The sequence below is a fragment of the Olea europaea genome, chromosome 12 (assembly GCF_002742605.1).
Source record: "Olea europaea var. sylvestris chromosome 12, O_europaea_v1, whole genome shotgun sequence".
Classification (NCBI taxonomy): domain Eukaryota; kingdom Viridiplantae; phylum Streptophyta; class Magnoliopsida; order Lamiales; family Oleaceae; genus Olea; species Olea europaea.
Window position 1 is genome coordinate 2,459,811 of NC_036248.1, and position 16,080 is coordinate 2,475,890.

Here is a 16,080-nt window from a genome sequence, read left to right on the forward strand (position 1 = left end):
CTCACAGGTACCTTGATGCATAGAGCATCTTCAATGCATCCTCCCTAGCGAACACAGGCATTTGTCCATTTGTTTGCCACTAAGAGATCATTCAAACTTGCCCTAGTTTGGTTTAGACTTAATTCAGATTTAAGACTAAAATGCTCACTACCTAGTGCCCTAGCCCACTCATTATAAAGGTTGAAGAAACAATACTAACTGATGATAACTAGAAATGGAGTTAGTAAAATGAGATACTATTTTGTAATTCCCAGAGTTATGTTAGTTGTTTCTTTGTCCCAAATTGGATGTCTTTATATCCTCGTCATAGTATCCAAATAAAATTTGTACTTGTTTGAAAAAAGCTTTACTACCTATCTACATATATAATTTCCATTTGTGGTTAACTGATTTATATATACCTAAATAATAGGCATATGGTTCCTCATTGCATCTCATGTCACATTCTCTTGGTCAAAAATATAAAAGCATAAAATGTTTACATGTTTTCAACCTTACATATAATACCTTGCCAAAATCAAATTAAGACATTTAGTTTACAAGAAAAAGAATTCTCTTACATGGTGCCTTTGGAATGAGTATAATTTGAAGATTGTGAGAGATTAAAAATTTGTTATATATGAATTAATATATGATTTGAACCTGTTGAAAGTGGTAAACATTTGCATGCTTCTTATTTTAATGAAAATCAACGGGGAAAATGGTTGAACTATGTTTTTGTACGTCTTTTTGACACGAGAGCTGAATTTAAAGTCAGCATTTTTGGTACTCTTATGTTGCATTTGTACGTTTGTGGAAGCTATAATCTACTCTTTACATGTCAGTATGTCCATATTGTCATCAACCTGTGGTGGAACGTGGTTCAAAGTCACCATATTTCCATTTTAGTAATATGGAAAATATGCTCCGTTAATTTTGAAGCTATAAGATTTTCAACAGTGGGATTTGGGTACAACATTTTTAGATCGGCTGCTGGAGGGATACACGATAGCAGGTTTTCGATGATGAACCGAATTATATTGAAAGTTTCTTTGGGATGGGACTTCCATACTATCTGAAAATGTACATATTATATCGAAAATAGGTTAGTAAAATTCATGAAGAATAAACAAAAGTACTATCTCCATTTCTATTAAAATGATATGCTGCAACAACTTTAAATAGAAATTTTCTTTGATTATCTGTCAAGCTAATATATTTTTCCATTTCTCATGCAGGGCATAGATTCTTATATTTTTCCTTTTTATGACTTACTAAAAGGTCGAAGGGCATCGAGCATATATCGGTCATATCATTGGTGGCTAGAGATAATGACGTGAGATCGGTGTTATGTATGGTTTATATAGCGGGTGATTATGGAGCAACGTGAGAATTCCAGATGTGTAGAAATATTTTAGGAATCTAAATCTGAAAGTTGGTAATTTATCGAGTGCAAGAAATGTTAAATTCTTTGTATTTTTTCTTAGTAGGCTCAATCACCAGTATTGTTCTGATTGCATGCCTATCATAGTTGAGAAGATTTGACGCCTGCATGAAAATTTTTGAAGTGTAAAATGCAATAAAAAAGAAAAAAATAGATTTATTCATGCAAAAGAAATGAATGTAATTGTTTCAGGGTTATCATTGGCTTTTGATTATCATTCATATCTTTTTTGCATTTGGGTCCCTTGATTTATTTTTCATAGTAAAGAGTTCCTCGGAGATGATTTTTAGACTTATAAAAAATTAGATTCTTTGAATGGTTAAAAATGAATTTAGAGGAATTTGAAAAATTCAAATATAACCATTCGATGATGTTATTATTATTGGCACGATAGTGATTGAATCAATTTTCTACCTTAAAATAATTTATCTTGGTTGTAAGTCTACTTGTGAAATGCGCATAAATTGGTGTATTAGGCCCGATTTCTTTCATGGAATATTGAGTATTAGGCCAATCATCATAAATTTGATCAAGAATATGAGAAGTTATAATCAAAATTAAGATCAAATCACGATCATTGTTAGTATATGTTGGACAAAGTTTATAGATGTTTGTCACAACTTATAATTTATTACTCCCTTTATTCTAATTATATTTTTTTTTGTTCCTTTATTAATATACATTTATTTAATTTTCTCCACTTAATATGTCAATTTCTTGAAATTATTCAAATACATACATTTTCCACTTTTTGAAAACATGGAACAACTTTCATTTCTTCTTGTTCAAATTAAATTATTTACTAATTTCAACAATAATTTATTACTATATATTGAAAATTAATTTTTCAACGACGTTAAAGAAGGTTTTTAATTCGTGTAAAAATGAAACAAGTCAGTATAATTGTGACGGGAGAGTATCAGCTTTAGTACTTTTAATTAATCTCATATAAAGTCGATATTTCTTTTGGCGTGAACAATACATTTATTACATTACATACACCCTCAACTGGGCATTGTTCTTTCCCCATGTCAAAAAACCTGCTCTCTCTCATCAAACCCCTGCATGCTACCAAATTCAAACCAAAACCTCCGTCAAAAATCCCCATCACGCCTCAAATCAAGAAACTAACAAATGAGGTATGTGAAATTATTAGGACCCAAGAAAGCCATTGGGAAAAAGTACTCGAAACCCGCTTTTCAGAAGAGGACGTAGCTCCTTCAGAAATTGCACACCTAGTGTTCGACAAAATTCGTGACTGTGAACTGGGTCTCAAGTTCTATGACTGGGTGTCGCAGAAAAGCTTTTCTCTTGATGGGTTTGCTTATTCTTCACTTTTGAAGCTCTTGGCTAGGTCTAGAGTGTTTACGGAGATTGAAAATTTGTTGGCGGAGTGTGCGAAATGTGAGGAGAAGTTGCCTACGAGTGAGGCGTTCGATGTTGTTATCCGAGCCTACGCGGAATCTGGGCAGGTTGAGAAAGCTCTTGAGTTGTATTCATTTGTGTTGAAAAAGTATAATGTGGTGCCCCATGTTTTGGCTTGTAATTCTTTACTTAATGGGCTTGTAAAGAATGGGAAAATCGAAATTGCACGGAATGTATATGAAGAAATGGTGAAGAGGGATGATGGTGTTGACAATATTTGTGTAGATAATTATAGTGTTTGTATAATGGTCAGAGGGTTGTGTAAAGAAGGGAAGGTCGAGGAAGGTAAAAGGTTAATTGAGAAAAGGTGGGGAAAGAATGCCATTCCGAATATTGTGTTTTATAATACTCTTATTGACGGGTATTGCAAGAGAGGGGATGTTGACAGAGCTCATCGGCTTCTCAACGAGTTGAAATTGAAGGGATTTTTGCCCACGGTGGAGACATATGCAGCTATGATAAACGGGATTTGCAAAGAAGGGAGTTTTGAGAAACTTAATGAACTTTTAAAGGAAATGGAATCAATGGGCATCCAAGTTAACACTGAAGTGTACAATAGTATAATCGAGGGTAGATATAGGCATGGCTTTGCTGGGGATGCAGTAGAGACCACGAGGAAAATGATTGAGGTTGGTTGCAAGTTGGATATAGTGACATATAATATTTTGATTTCTAATGCATGTAGGGATGGGAAGTTACAGGAAGCTGAAAAGCTTCTAGAGCAGGTGAAAAGGAGAGGACATATACCGAATAAGCTAAGTTTCACTCCTCTTATACACACCTACTGCAGACAGGGGGATTTTGAGAGGGCCTCAAGCTTGGTTGTTGAGATGACAGAATGTGGACATAAACCTGATTTAGTAACTTATGGAGCTCTTGTACATGGGTTAGTTGTTTCTGGGGAGGTTGATGCTGCATTGACAATTCGAGACAAAATGATTGAGAGGGGTCTATCCCCTGATTCAGGTATTTACAATGTTTTGATGAATGGCCTATGCAAAACTGGAAGGTTTCTTGCTGCTAAGCAGCTTCTTTCAGATATGCTTGGCCATGGTATACTACCTGATATGCATGTTTATGCTACTTTGGTGGATGGATGTATCAGAAATGATAATCTTGATGAGGCAAAGAAAATCTTTGATGATATAATTAAGAGGGGTGTGGATCCTGGGGTAGTTGGCTACAATGCGATGATTAAGGGCTTCTGTAAATCTAGGATGATGACAGACGCAATCATCTGTATGAATAAAATGGTAAATAGAAATATTTCTCCTGATGAATTTACTTATTCTACTATTATAGATGGGTATATAAAGCAACATGATCTGTATGGTGCATTAAAATTTTTTAGCCTTATGGTAAAACGGAATTCTACGCCAAATGTGGTCACTTATACCTCTCTCATTGATGGGTTTTGTCGCAACAGATATTCTGTTGGAGCCGAAAAGATTTTTAGAGAAATGAAAATGAATAATACAGGTTAATGCATACGGTTTTTAATTTGAGTACCTCCACGTAGGAGAAGTTTGCAGCTGCCAGAATGTATATAAATTCATCTCAATTTAGTTGTTGGCTAGGCTTAAATGTAAGTCCTACTTATAATTAAAATTTCAATATAGGTTGGTCAGTTATTTCCAACATTGACCAACAAATGAAATTATTTCTTTTAGAATTTACTTGTGTTTCAAGCTTAGTTAAGTGTGCTCTCAGTCAAGTCACATACAAATGCAGGCCGGGCTGCACAGATGGTTTATCATTTCCCATTTTGCTGATTTTGTATACTTTTCTTTCCATCCTATGTTATATTCGTTTTTGTTCCATTTTGCCTTGTTGAGTGAAATTGATTTTATTTTCGTTATCATTGATAGGAAGCCCTACAAATGTTAATGTTACGGGATGTTATATGGATTCACTAGGTATCATTTTCTCGTTAGAGGAAGAGATTCTGAATCTCTTGAAATGGCCATTTTATCATTTTCTGCTGATCTTCGACAGTTGATTCTACTCTCCTGGCATAATGTTTTACCCTGCGTAAACTAGTTCTGAGTTCCAACAAGATCCTATCATGGAAAATGCAGCAGTTGAGAAGAAAAGGGAAACTGACTGGTCTCTCGTAGTTATAAGCAAGTAATACAGAGAAATGCTTTGTGATCTTCTGGGGCGACCTTCACAATACAAGCATTTTCAAATTTTTAATAGAAATGCTTCCAGTGACTTGTCTATCAATCTCTGTTTTTTTTAGTTCAAATCCAAAATGCCGTGCTAGTGGAAACTTGTGATATTTCGCCCTTGAATTCGTAGTATTTTGAAGTATGACTTCCTGAGGGTTAGACAAGGACAACTTTTGTGTTCGAGTTTCTTGAATTACAATTCATTATTTTTCAATTTAGGTCAGGTCCGAAATGAGCTTGTTCTTATGGTTCTTGCAAGAACCCAACAATTAGCTTCTTGGAAATTTATAAATGGTTTATCGAGTGGAATAATAGTTGGTTTTACAAATTTATGTGTATAATAATAACTACTAATTATGAATGTATGATTCATATTTGACTTTAACTAAATTGATAAATTATTTATAAATAGGTATCCAAACGTAGGCTCATAAGGATTATAGGAAATGGAATCCATAAAAGTGGCAAAATGCCCTGCCAAACTGGGGCAGGGAAGGGAAACATAGTCTACACCTTTGCTCTTACTTCTTATTTATTTTTATGTTTCTATATTTAAATTATACTTCAAAAGATGTATAATTAAGTAAATAGAAAAATGAATGAAAGGGAGTTTCTACAAGGCTCAATTTGAGCTTGGTTTTGACCACGTAGAGCAAGAAGCCGACCAAATATAGCGTACAAACAGAAAGAAAATATAAGACATGACTAAATTTATAATAAATGAATTCAAACTCATGAATTACAATTAACATCCAAACCTTCAAAAATGGAAAAAAATTGAGTTCAAAAATATATATTCACCTAATGTTCAACTCTCTCAAGAAACTTCTAGAATCAATTATAAACTCAGCTGACGACTTGACTTACGCGCAACTTGAACAATTGTCTATTGGATAAACCATCCCTTACCGAAGGAATTTAAATTTTAGGAAACTAAACTCATAACTTGTATTCACAAAAGCAATCAGGTAAAGCAGATCCTACACCCATTACAAAATCATCTCTATGAACTTTCCATAGGGCTTCAAGCAGTGCCTTCCCCTTGAGCCCCTGAGAAGTTAACACAGCAAAACCCCTCCGGCTTAAGAAAAGTGTTTTCGGCAATCCCTTCAAAGCACGCATTGCTGCAACCATTTTATCCATATTTCCAAAATAAGTTGCCACATATGAATCGCTGCTGATGGACACGTAATAGTCCAGCGCAGCTTTCGTGTTACCATGCATGCTTGTGAAGTCCTCACCACTATGAAGGGTCGACTTAGTGAAAACATTCGTGTAGACTGAAGTTAATCCTTCGAGTTCCATCAGGCCATCCCCGGCTGCCAAATAAATATTTGTGTTTGTTGGGATAGAAAGAGCTTGAAGGATGAGAGCAGTTTCATTTGGCGTGAGGGGACACTTTCCCCGGTTTCTCCATATACGGGCCTGTTCTCCAGTCCAGGCTTTCCGGTCTCCTCGTGCAGCATCTATGGCTTGCAAAGAGGCAGGAGACATATTAGAGTACTCACATTGACTATAAGCTACCATGTCAGGTTCAAACCGAAGGTGAAGTGAAAGGAAGGGCTTCGGTATAGCTTCTAAAAGCTCAGACGCTTTCTTCTCCAACGTGCTGGTTAAGCGCAGAGCATTGTAACATGCCTGGCAGAATGCAGCTTTGGCATATAGTGGATACCTATAAAATTTATGATTATAAGATGTACTCTGGAATCTTGATAAACACATCTTACGAAAATCGCAAATGCGTGGTAAAGGGCAAGAACTTATACTCATCAAGAAGCATGTGGTACAACAAGCCTCGAAGTTCAGCATGTCCAATTTTACCAATACAATAAATAATCAATTTTCTACCATCATATTCCAAATTATCATTTATGTCCAAGGCCATATTCCAATATTAAAGGCAGTTACTTGGAATAGATCCAATAGCAATGAACTTAATTTTTCCGTAAATAATACGTAAGTCCTCATGATTTAAATTGCTTATTCCTCGACTGCAGCAAGAATTTTTTCAAGACTAGAAGCACCAACACGCCCACCCAAGACAACATAATATAAACAATGACAAGAATATATATCTTTGTACCTGTGCAGGAACAAGTGACCAGCGACGAAAGCGAGGTTGACCAGAATTTGTGTTGTAAGTATAAGAAGAGATTTTTTACTACAATAAAGGAATTCAAGAATACGGAGTGGTACCTATCCCTTCTTTGACTCATTGCCGGCGTGAATGAAATATAACGATGCTCCAAAAGGGAAGGAAGCACACTTTCAACATAGTCATATAGACCTTTACGTTTGCTACAATCAACATGAAAAGGTTCTTTTGATGCAATCTCTGCAGGCAACTCTTTTACTACTTCGATGAAGCCACTCATTTTTTGGATGAAATAGTCTACATCAAACACATCTCCAAATCCACTGCATGGTGAAATAATCAGTTAGGCCACAATGCAGCTTACATCGAATGAATGAAAATCACAAAAGCAATTGAAGACGTAAATTTCATTATTTCAGCAGTCTGCTGAATGTTTCCCACCCACAAAATACAACCCAAGTAACCCAACCATAAGTAAGTCAAATTAATAGAGAGAACATACCAAAGATGAGAAATAATTAGAGAGTGGGAGCATCTTAGAGCAAGAGATACTTGCATACATGGAGGATGGTTACACAGAGACGTAGGTTTTGTCAGTGATTAAATGGAATGCTAGGAGAGAAAATCGTGTTCCTAGTCTCTGACACAAGAAAGTGAGGTAGAAAAATCTTTTTTATTTTTTATTTTTGGGTTGAGAGACATCAATCTACTTCACCTAACTCTAGTTTAAGGGACTGCACTCCATAAACGAACTCATTCTTTCTGACTTAAATCAATAACAAAATCCTGCAAGTGCAGAAGAATAGTCTCCTGTGTCAATAGACTCATAACCATTTCTTACCTGGATTCATTCCAATAAGCAGCCACTTCAAATTTGGGCAAAACAAGAGTAGCGTTCAGCAAGCGAGCAACTCCAACACCATCACACAACTACAAGCATCAGAGAGCGTGCCAATTAAAGTAATAAAATAGAAGAAAAAGAAAGCGATTAGAAGTGCGGCCAATCATGACCAACAGATAATGTGAAACGGAACTCACATCCCTCCTCATCTGATTGAGTCCTCCATAGCAATCCACTCGAATATACCCATTACTCTTGGCTGGTAAAGCTGCAGCATTTCAACAACAAAAACCAAATGCAAATGTCTGCATTGGAAGCCAGTCAAAATTGACTTAGAAAGAAAAATCAAACCACCCCCAAACTGAAAAGTAAAACATTATGCACACACCCCCACAAAAACCTCAATTAATTCTTCTTTAAAAGTTACATACAGAAATGAATAGAAGTTAATCCTCACATATAGCTAGGAATGGATGAGTACTCAACATTTCACCCCTCTCCCCACCCCCCTAAAGTGTTATTTTCCACCAGATTCTCCATAGAAGTCTAAATTTTTACTATGTTCTCCCCTACTCAGGGTTTACATCATCATTAATTTTTCCATGACTGCATTTCAGCTTTAAAAGGAAAATAGCATTCTCTGGAGAAGGAGGACGAGATGTTAAAGGCAAAGTTTTGTATTGACTGAAGTGGGCAAATCGAAAAGACGGATAACGTGGGTGATGATTAAAGGAAAATAGTTTGGCAAAGATTGCCTTGGCTATTGCTAATACTAGTGTTGCTGATTTGCTTCTCTTGATGGTCTGTCCATGCTGCAACAGTGAAATTTTATTTCTCGATGCAAAACTTGTATCTTGTCAAAATTCAGCTGCTGCAGGCCAATAAAGCATTCTTTTTATATCAATGGTCATACAGCTTTAAGTGTCTTTGCTTCTCAACATTGCGTTTGTGATGGTTGAAGATTGCAGAGGGTTTTGATTTGGAGACGCATTTTCATTCATCTTTCCCAGTAGAAAACAGAAGGAATAAACAGACCTAATCACGAAATGAGACATAGTACTCTATAAATGAAAACTTTTATTCCTACACATGCAAAGATTTTGATGGAGCAAGAGGGATCACATTTGATGAAAAGGAGACCTATCAAGAGAGGCAGACTTAGCGATTCACATTTTCCCCAGATTGTGTTCTCAATGGTTAATTGTGATAGGGAAATTTTACACTTTCGTGTAAAATAGTGTGGATTGACATATGTGACAATCAAAATAATATGCCATTTTGACTACGAATGCACGTAATAAAATTATGACGTATTTATCTCTTAGTTATTTTCGTACATTCCCTTGATTCTCGAATATTCATTTGAAACCAAACACTAAATTTATCATCGCCTTATCCTTCCTTGTCCTTAGCGATATCTAAGTTTAATGTGGTTAAGCATAGCAGCCACCCATTTAATGAAACTGTGCACGCATTTGGAGGGAAAAATGTATCCTGCAAACAAGTGGGATGGGTTGAAGACAAGATTTAAATAATATTAATATGACTCTCTCTAAAAGCTTAAGCTTCTAGATCAAGTTTTTCGACATAGTTGAACTTCACTCTTGCTTGGATTGGCGTGTTCGTACTTAAAATCTGCTCTCTTTTTTCTGAACCTGATCCCAACAAGGATTTTAAAACTTATTCAACAAAAGATGAAAAATCTAACCAGCTGGGTGGCCTTGAATCCACCAATTGCAAGGTCTCCATTCAACAATCCTTCGAAGACTCCATATCTCTGGTCTATATGATCTGCAATTTCCCATTGTACAACTTAGATCAGGTAAATATAGACAGGCAATCACGGTGTTCAATGCTTGAATAAATTAAATTATGATATAACAGAATCGACAACGACTTACGGTGAAGAATTTACAGGGTATTGGAAGAAGGGGAAAGACGGTGTGAATAGAATTAGGGCTAGAAATATTGAGAAAAATATCACTGTAATCCTCAGTAAAGTTTTTCCCACGGTTGGAATAATCATCGAAGATGTATGCTGTGTTCTGTTCCCGAAGTAGAAAACGAGTATTGAATGAGCAAGAACAAGATCTGTCTAATTCTCGACGGTTGCTGAATGTCGAGTCTCTAATTTATAGTGTGTGAATTAACTTGGCAAAAAAAGGTTTTCAGGTCACTAAACTTTAAAAATTATCTAAATGTCATTGAACTTTATAAAAGGTTTTCAAAGAGTTACTAAATTTTAAAAATTACTTAAATGTCATTGAACTTTGTAAAAGGTTTCTACGAGAAATCACATAAATGGTCATTGAACTTTGCAAAAGGTTTCCACAAGGTAACTGACCCTGTAGAAATTTTTTACAAAGTTCAGTGATCATTTAGATGATTTTTGAAGTTCAATAACCTCTTGAAAACTTTTTACAAAGTTCAGTGACCATTTGGATAATTCACTCAATTATAGACATTTGGCACTGGTGCACACAAAGTGTATATGACTGGATTGTGTAGGTTCGACAACTGGACTCTTGTTTGGCTCCACTCAAGCTATGGCTAGTCAAAAAATACGAGCCATGTTGAGGCTGGGTCAGCTCATGCCAACCTTTTCTATTTAACATTAATTGAATAATGAAAATTTAAATATAGTTATACATTTTCGATAAAAATATATATTATCAACAACATTGGCCAACATTTCTTTTTAATTTATTTTCTTATCATTTTCATTTTACTAATCACTATCCCATTTTTGAGAGAAGCTCGACTACTAACATGTTTGAGAAAAACGACGGGTGGTATTAAGGTTAATTTGGGGCTGAATTTTAAACAAAAGAGAGTAGAGGAACAAAAATTATAGATGTGTCTAGCGCAAGTGAAGAATGATCTAATTGTCATTTTTGCCACACAATTAATTCGAAATACAGCAATTTAAGGGCAAGGAGCTCAAGGGAGCAAAGAAAGCTCACAGCAAATTCAGACAGGATCCATCGACAGGTTCGAGTTATTCTAATCAAGAAAAGGTTGAAGACTAAAATATGAGAAAAAATAAGTTAGGAAGAGCCTTTGTTACTTCTGTCTATAAAAGTAATGCTACGGTTACAGGAGCCAGGTTCACAGCCCCAGTCAAGGAAGACATAAGGTGGGCCCCACAATAAATTTTTTTTTTTTTTGGGTAAAATACAGGTGAACCCCCTCCACACAGTGAGGGATTTGTAAAGCCCTTGTGAAAGAATGCCTTGTACGCAGGGCATTCTTCTGTCTATAATGCCTAAAACAAGCCCAAAAAAATTATTATTGAGAAAATAAAAAAGTCCCCACAACTCTCTCTTTTGCTTAAATTTTTAATTGGGTAAATTATGACTACGTTCCTCGTTTTTTTCAAAAAGTATAATTATAAATTCCCTTAAAAGTAAACATATTTAAATACGTGAATTTATGCTCTCAAAAACCATTAAACAAAGAGTAAAAATTTAATGAACCTCCATATCAAATTTGAATAACATACTTCCTCCCTGATCATGGTTTGCCACTAACAATTATGTGATACATAAAATAACGTTTCAACACTAGTATACTATAGCAATTCACTTCCAAAGAATAAGATCAATCAATCAACAAACGACAATTAACCCGTCTAAAAAGAGAATATGCTCGAGTTTTTGAAAAATTAAAAAACATGGATCAAAAAAATCAGTCAAAGCCATAACATCTTTAAAGAAAATTGTGATACAAAATCAGAGCCACAAAACTATAGATTGTCTTGACACCAATCCAGTCGCACGAGATGAAACGGTTTTTCTCAGTTCTGCTCGTCCCCATTACCCATTTCTCTGGCCTCTTGAGCTGCAGCCATTAGTTCATCAAAATTTGCTGTTTTTCCAAGCACAACTTCGATCTGAAATAAAAGAATCCAGTAGATGCAACTTGTTCAGATCGAAGGATGTTAGATGCAGGCAATAAACCAGAAACATAAAGTTGAAAGATCAAAGGATGTTAGATGGCAGTTTTCAGCCAGAGAAATAAAAGAATTGACTATAGCCTTGTTCTGATAGAGATTCTAAGGTAGGAAATAAATTTTCTTGCAATTAGCTTTGTTCATATAATGCTGTGTTCGTGTTTGTGCTTGTTTATGGTTTTCCAATTTATAATAAAAACGTTATCATACTCAGTATCTTTCACCGACCCCTGACCTATATTAAGCTATTTATCCACCTCTTCCAAATTGTAAGTAATATGAGGCATGCTCTTGGCAAACATGGATAGTTGACATAGAACTTTAAGTTCAATACTTAGGCTTCTTGTCTTGATTCAAATGTACCAACTGAAACTAGAATTGTGAAAATCCACTCTTCAAAAGTAGGGGTCCTACAATTAATCACTTGGTGTTATCTATTATCTTACTGTATAATATCAACATCGAAGGCACACTCATGTTTCCCCTTAGCATTTCCAATCCTACTTGTCAGAGGTTCGAAACTATGCAAAACAAGCCGAAAATGCAACTTCCATTTCCAGAGATGAAGCTGGAACGATTATAGAATGGATCCAAAAAAAATAGAGAAGAGAAGACAAGTATAACTAAAGCACACTGTGTAATAATAACTTCTAAAAGAAACTACTTGATATCAATCTCTGGAAAATTAATGCTATCAGACCATTCAGAAGAATAATTTATTTTTACATTTTCCCCTTTTCTGTCACATTCTTGCAGATAATTATATTTTTGGTCATTTTGAACAATGAAAATTTATCCTTTTTTCATTTGGTTTGCATAAATATAATGTAACATTGGACCTCATTTATCAATAAACAAAGTTACTAGCATTGGACCATGTTTAATAATGAACAAAGCAATTTCATTTACATGATATATGCATGAGAATTATGCAACTGAACAAGTACACAGTTTCATGTTTTACACGGGATGATTAAGTATATGGTAATTCAAGAATGCGAAAATATAGTTGATATGGAGCTAAATAAAAATGTCTTTGTAAGTATATCCAATTCAAATTCAGACGCAGACGACTGACACTATAGGCACTTTTCATATCTTAATTTTACCTTTCCCTAGAAATAAGAATAGGTATGTTAACATGGTCAAATTCAAAAATATAGAAGCTGAGAAGCAAATCTGTTCTGAAAAGGACAATGGTTACATAGCCTATAATCAAATGTCCACTGGAACTCCCAAATGAGATATAGAAACAAATTTGGGAGGAAAATAGGACTATTCACTGTGTTCTGTGTTTCTATCGTGTCAATTCCTCCCCTATGACATGAAAAAATTATGCTGAGCTTCTAAACAGCCTGTTCGCGTCCAAAAGCCCAGTGGAAATAACAAAAACTTAACAATCAACTGTAACGGAGTACAAACAAAGAAAGACTGGTCATAAATCAATCAATAGACAATAGTTGAATAATTGTGCTATATAACAACTATCTAACAGAAGGGTCACATGCCACACTACAGGTGAATGTTAATCAATTAGATAAAACTAGTTTGTGTACACTACGCATGCTTATCGATGTTCAGATTTTATTGTGAACCCTTTGAAAGACCTTTAATGTACCAAACCAAATCCCTTCCCGCTTAGAAAAGTGAGGTAAATGAAGAGTCTTTGTAGAGTAGACTAACCTTGGCTTTCTGAATGGGCCTTCCCCTGGCGTCATCCTTTATTTCCACAGTGGATGTCATGATTTCTGCCAGGTTTAAATTAATATCAAATTCAACATTCACAACTATGTGGCATCTTGCACATTTATCAAAGTAAATGAATTGGTCTAAACAAAGTGCACCCAAAAAAACTTACTCTTCTCAACAGCAAATCCATTATTCTTCAGAATTTCAGCGACTGAGACAACTGTTGAAATTGCTGCAACGACATAAACACAAATGGAACATCAACACCTAAGCAACAACAGCAGGTATTTCAAGAGGAAACTTCAAAAACCAGCAAATATCCACAACTTATATATGCTCATTTTTTAGTGCTTGCTAGTGTTCAATCATTATATGTACAGATATACTTCTTTATTTAAGGAACTACCATTTATATTCTACAAAAATTATTCACACAGAAAGTACTCTAAAAAAAAATGCATTTATTTATGAATATCCATCAAGCGTGCACAAACAGATAATGCTCCAAAATGTGCACAAAAGCCATGTAGTAATTATATCCATTTTGATGCCACTACTATTGTAAAAATAAACAAATATGATCTTGTCATATAGAACCGCACCAACCGTCACTGAAAGGGTTTCTCATTTACAGTTGAAAAGTTTAGATAGGAGATTAGAGAGAGAGAGAGAGACAGAGAGAGAGATTAACATCATCCTTATCTTTTTCTACACAATAATCATTAGCAGATGAATAAAAATATAAACAAAAAGAAAACGTCGAAAAAATAATACTTTTGGCATCTAAGGGCGGATCCGTTATTTATCAAATTTAAACGAAAGCATATAGAAATTTAACAACAGATAAATTTCTCATAAAGATGATTAAAATAAGAGGCAGGACTGTGAACATTAACATAACTTCGAATCAGAAAGTATAAAACTCCAAAGAATCAAACAAATAACAATTACCCATTCCAAGTGCTGAAAGCTCAACCTCGTTGTATTGCTGCATGTATCTCTAGAGTGGGTGGGATTACAGAAAAAATCAAATTACTAAACTCAAAATACAAAAACAAAATTGATACCATATAAATGATATATATCAATAGAATAAATAAAAACCTTGGCGAGATTAACGTAGAAGAAAAGGGGCTTCTTAGTATAGGAAACTTGAATTCGATTCTTCTTCAGAGATTCCACAATCTCCATCTTGTTCACTCCTTCCGTAATCTCTTCCATCTTACTACTGATTGAATATTGAGAATTTTGTGATGTATGTATTTTATTCTGATTTGGTGTCAAGTATGGCTAGGGTTTTGTTACGCTAGGGTTTGATTTTTCTCCCAACGCGGAATTAAACTACTAGTAATGTCAACTGAATTAATTTGTTCCACGCCAGAATTAACTATTTTTCCTTCATTCCGGACCCAATTTAGACTTAAATTATATTAAAAATAAATAAGTAGATAGAAAAACTAGCGGAAAATGGGCTCACCTATCGCGAATCCAAGGGTCGAATTCAGTTAGGGCGAATCGCGAGTGTTGAAAGCTTAATATCGACGGCCAACGTTCGTGATAGCGGAATTGTTTATTAATATTTGATTAATTAATATTCAAAAAATTGTACGGAATAGAGCTAGAAGAATTAGAACTAGGTACGAATTTTCATTTTGGATAAAAAAAATCTTTCCATAATCTGCAAAATGTCATAATTTATTTTTCAATTAAATAAGCAATATATATTAACAAAATGTTAATATTCAATTTACAATTAAAGTTAATTAAACAAGCATTATTATAGTAACAAAATTGAAATTATTTATATGCTTAAATCAATTTTATGTACTTGTATGATTTCACTTTCTCGCAATCGATTTTTTGTGAACGAAAATTGAAACTTTTATTAATAACAAAGTTCTGTGGAAAAATTCTTTATGACACTAAGACCAATTTTTCTACAAATTCATCCACCATTAATTGACCAAAATCTCAAATCAATTCATTAGAGGAAAAAAGGAAAAGAAAAAGAAAATCATGAAGAGGGACAAAGCACTGGTTAAAATGTTTTTATTTGCATTAAACCAGTAAATTTGAATATATATTATTTTGTTACATTATATGCTAAAAATCAATAAGTATCATGATGGTAAATATGTTTACGGAAAGTAGTAAGTTCGAATTACCATCCTTGAGTTTTTTTTGGTAAAAATTGTTGAAATTCAAAAATTATAAAAAATATTGCTCTTGAAGAGTTTCAAACACGGAATTTCTAATTTAATAATGAAAGGGCTAATCAGCGAAGTTAATAGAGATGTTTGTTGTTAATATGAATTATCAAATATATAATCTAAAGATTCTATCTATTATCAGGAAAAAAAATTCTCCCTTACGAATCTAGCTAGTGCGACCTCTAAATCACACCTTGCCTATCCCACATTCGCAAAAAAAAAAAAAAAAAAAAAAAAAGGGAAATTACCCAAATCGATTTTTTTAAAAATTTTT

At 34.4% G+C, this 16,080-nt stretch overlaps 4 protein-coding genes and 1 long non-coding RNA gene across 13 annotated transcripts in view; 3 read left to right on the forward strand and 2 right to left on the reverse strand.

Moving 5' to 3' along the window:
* LOC111405164 (pentatricopeptide repeat-containing protein At1g80150, mitochondrial-like) overlaps positions 1-1,611 on the forward strand; it is a 4,731-nt gene extending 3,120 nt beyond the window's left edge. For 4 of the 8 annotated variants that reach the window (XM_023033934.1, XM_023033926.1, XM_023033931.1 and 1 more), the window contains one exon: positions 1,218-1,611. The gene's annotated coding sequence lies outside the window, so the exon portion shown is untranslated. Of the gene's footprint in view, positions 1-824; positions 1,085-1,217 lie in introns of all 8 variants that reach the window. The other 4 variants (XM_023033929.1, XM_023033933.1, XM_023033928.1 and 1 more) reach the window with 3 other exon arrangements.
* Positions 1,612-2,370: 759 nt separating this feature from the next.
* On the forward strand, positions 2,371-4,317 carry LOC111406428 (pentatricopeptide repeat-containing protein At1g52620; the record flags this gene model as incomplete). The annotated part of the gene is made up of 1 exon (XM_023035855.1): positions 2,371-4,317. A coding segment is annotated over exon 1 (1,866 nt), but the record flags the coding sequence as incomplete, so codon positions are not given.
* Positions 4,318-4,323: 6 nt separating this feature from the next.
* LOC111405165 lies at positions 4,324-5,327 on the forward strand. Its single transcript, XR_002704754.1, has 2 exons — positions 4,324-4,433; positions 4,717-5,327. It is a non-coding gene; the product is annotated as an uncharacterized LOC111405165 (long non-coding RNA).
* A 385-nt stretch (positions 5,328-5,712) lies between these two features.
* LOC111405166 (O-fucosyltransferase 13) lies at positions 5,713-10,070 on the reverse strand. Of its 2 annotated transcripts, none has more exons than XM_023033935.1 (6): positions 9,857-10,070; positions 9,664-9,746; positions 8,153-8,223; positions 7,956-8,044; positions 7,216-7,437; positions 5,713-6,691 (listed from the first exon to the last, which is right to left on the reverse strand). In XM_023033935.1, the coding sequence occupies exons 1-6, from the start codon at positions 9,979-9,981 to the stop codon at positions 5,959-5,961; spliced, it is 1,323 nt and encodes a 440-aa protein (XP_022889703.1). In that variant the 5' UTR covers positions 9,982-10,070; the 3' UTR covers positions 5,713-5,958. The 2 variants fall into 2 exon arrangements, with proteins under 2 accessions (XP_022889703.1, XP_022889704.1); XM_023033936.1 differs by having other exon boundaries at positions 8,153-8,260; positions 9,857-10,059.
* A 1,435-nt stretch (positions 10,071-11,505) lies between these two features.
* On the reverse strand, positions 11,506-15,007 carry LOC111405167 (uncharacterized protein At2g34160-like). Its single transcript, XM_023033937.1, has 5 exons — positions 14,701-15,007; positions 14,548-14,596; positions 13,766-13,828; positions 13,591-13,655; positions 11,506-11,847 (listed from the first exon to the last, which is right to left on the reverse strand). The coding sequence occupies exons 1-5, from the start codon at positions 14,815-14,817 to the stop codon at positions 11,752-11,754; spliced, it is 390 nt and encodes a 129-aa protein (XP_022889705.1). The 5' UTR covers positions 14,818-15,007; the 3' UTR covers positions 11,506-11,751.
* Between the last annotated feature and the right edge of the window lie 1,073 nt (positions 15,008-16,080).

Excerpts from the sequence above, each read along its gene's own strand:
- LOC111405167 (XM_023033937.1), bottom strand. The coding sequence starts at position 14,817 with ATGGAAGAGATTACGGAAGGAGTGAACAAGATGGAGATTGTGGAATCT. Across the intron at positions 13,829-14,547 it reads GCTTTCAGCACTTGGAATGG|CAATTTCAACAGTTGTCTCA; the intron begins GTAATTGTTATT and ends ATGTCGTTGCAG. Across the intron at positions 11,848-13,590 it reads GGCCCATTCAGAAAGCCAAG|ATCGAAGTTGTGCTTGGAAA; the intron begins GTTAGTCTACTC and ends CTTTTATTTCAG.
- LOC111405166 (XM_023033935.1), bottom strand. The coding sequence starts at position 9,981 with ATGATTATTCCAACCGTGGGAAAAACTTTACTGAGGATTACAGTGATA. Across the intron at positions 9,747-9,856 it reads TACCCTGTAAATTCTTCACC|ATCATATAGACCAGAGATAT; the intron begins GTAAGTCGTTGT and ends GGGAAATTGCAG. Across the intron at positions 6,692-7,215 it reads ATGAGTCAAAGAAGGGATAG|GTATCCACTATATGCCAAAG; the intron begins GTACCACTCCGT and ends TAAATTTTATAG.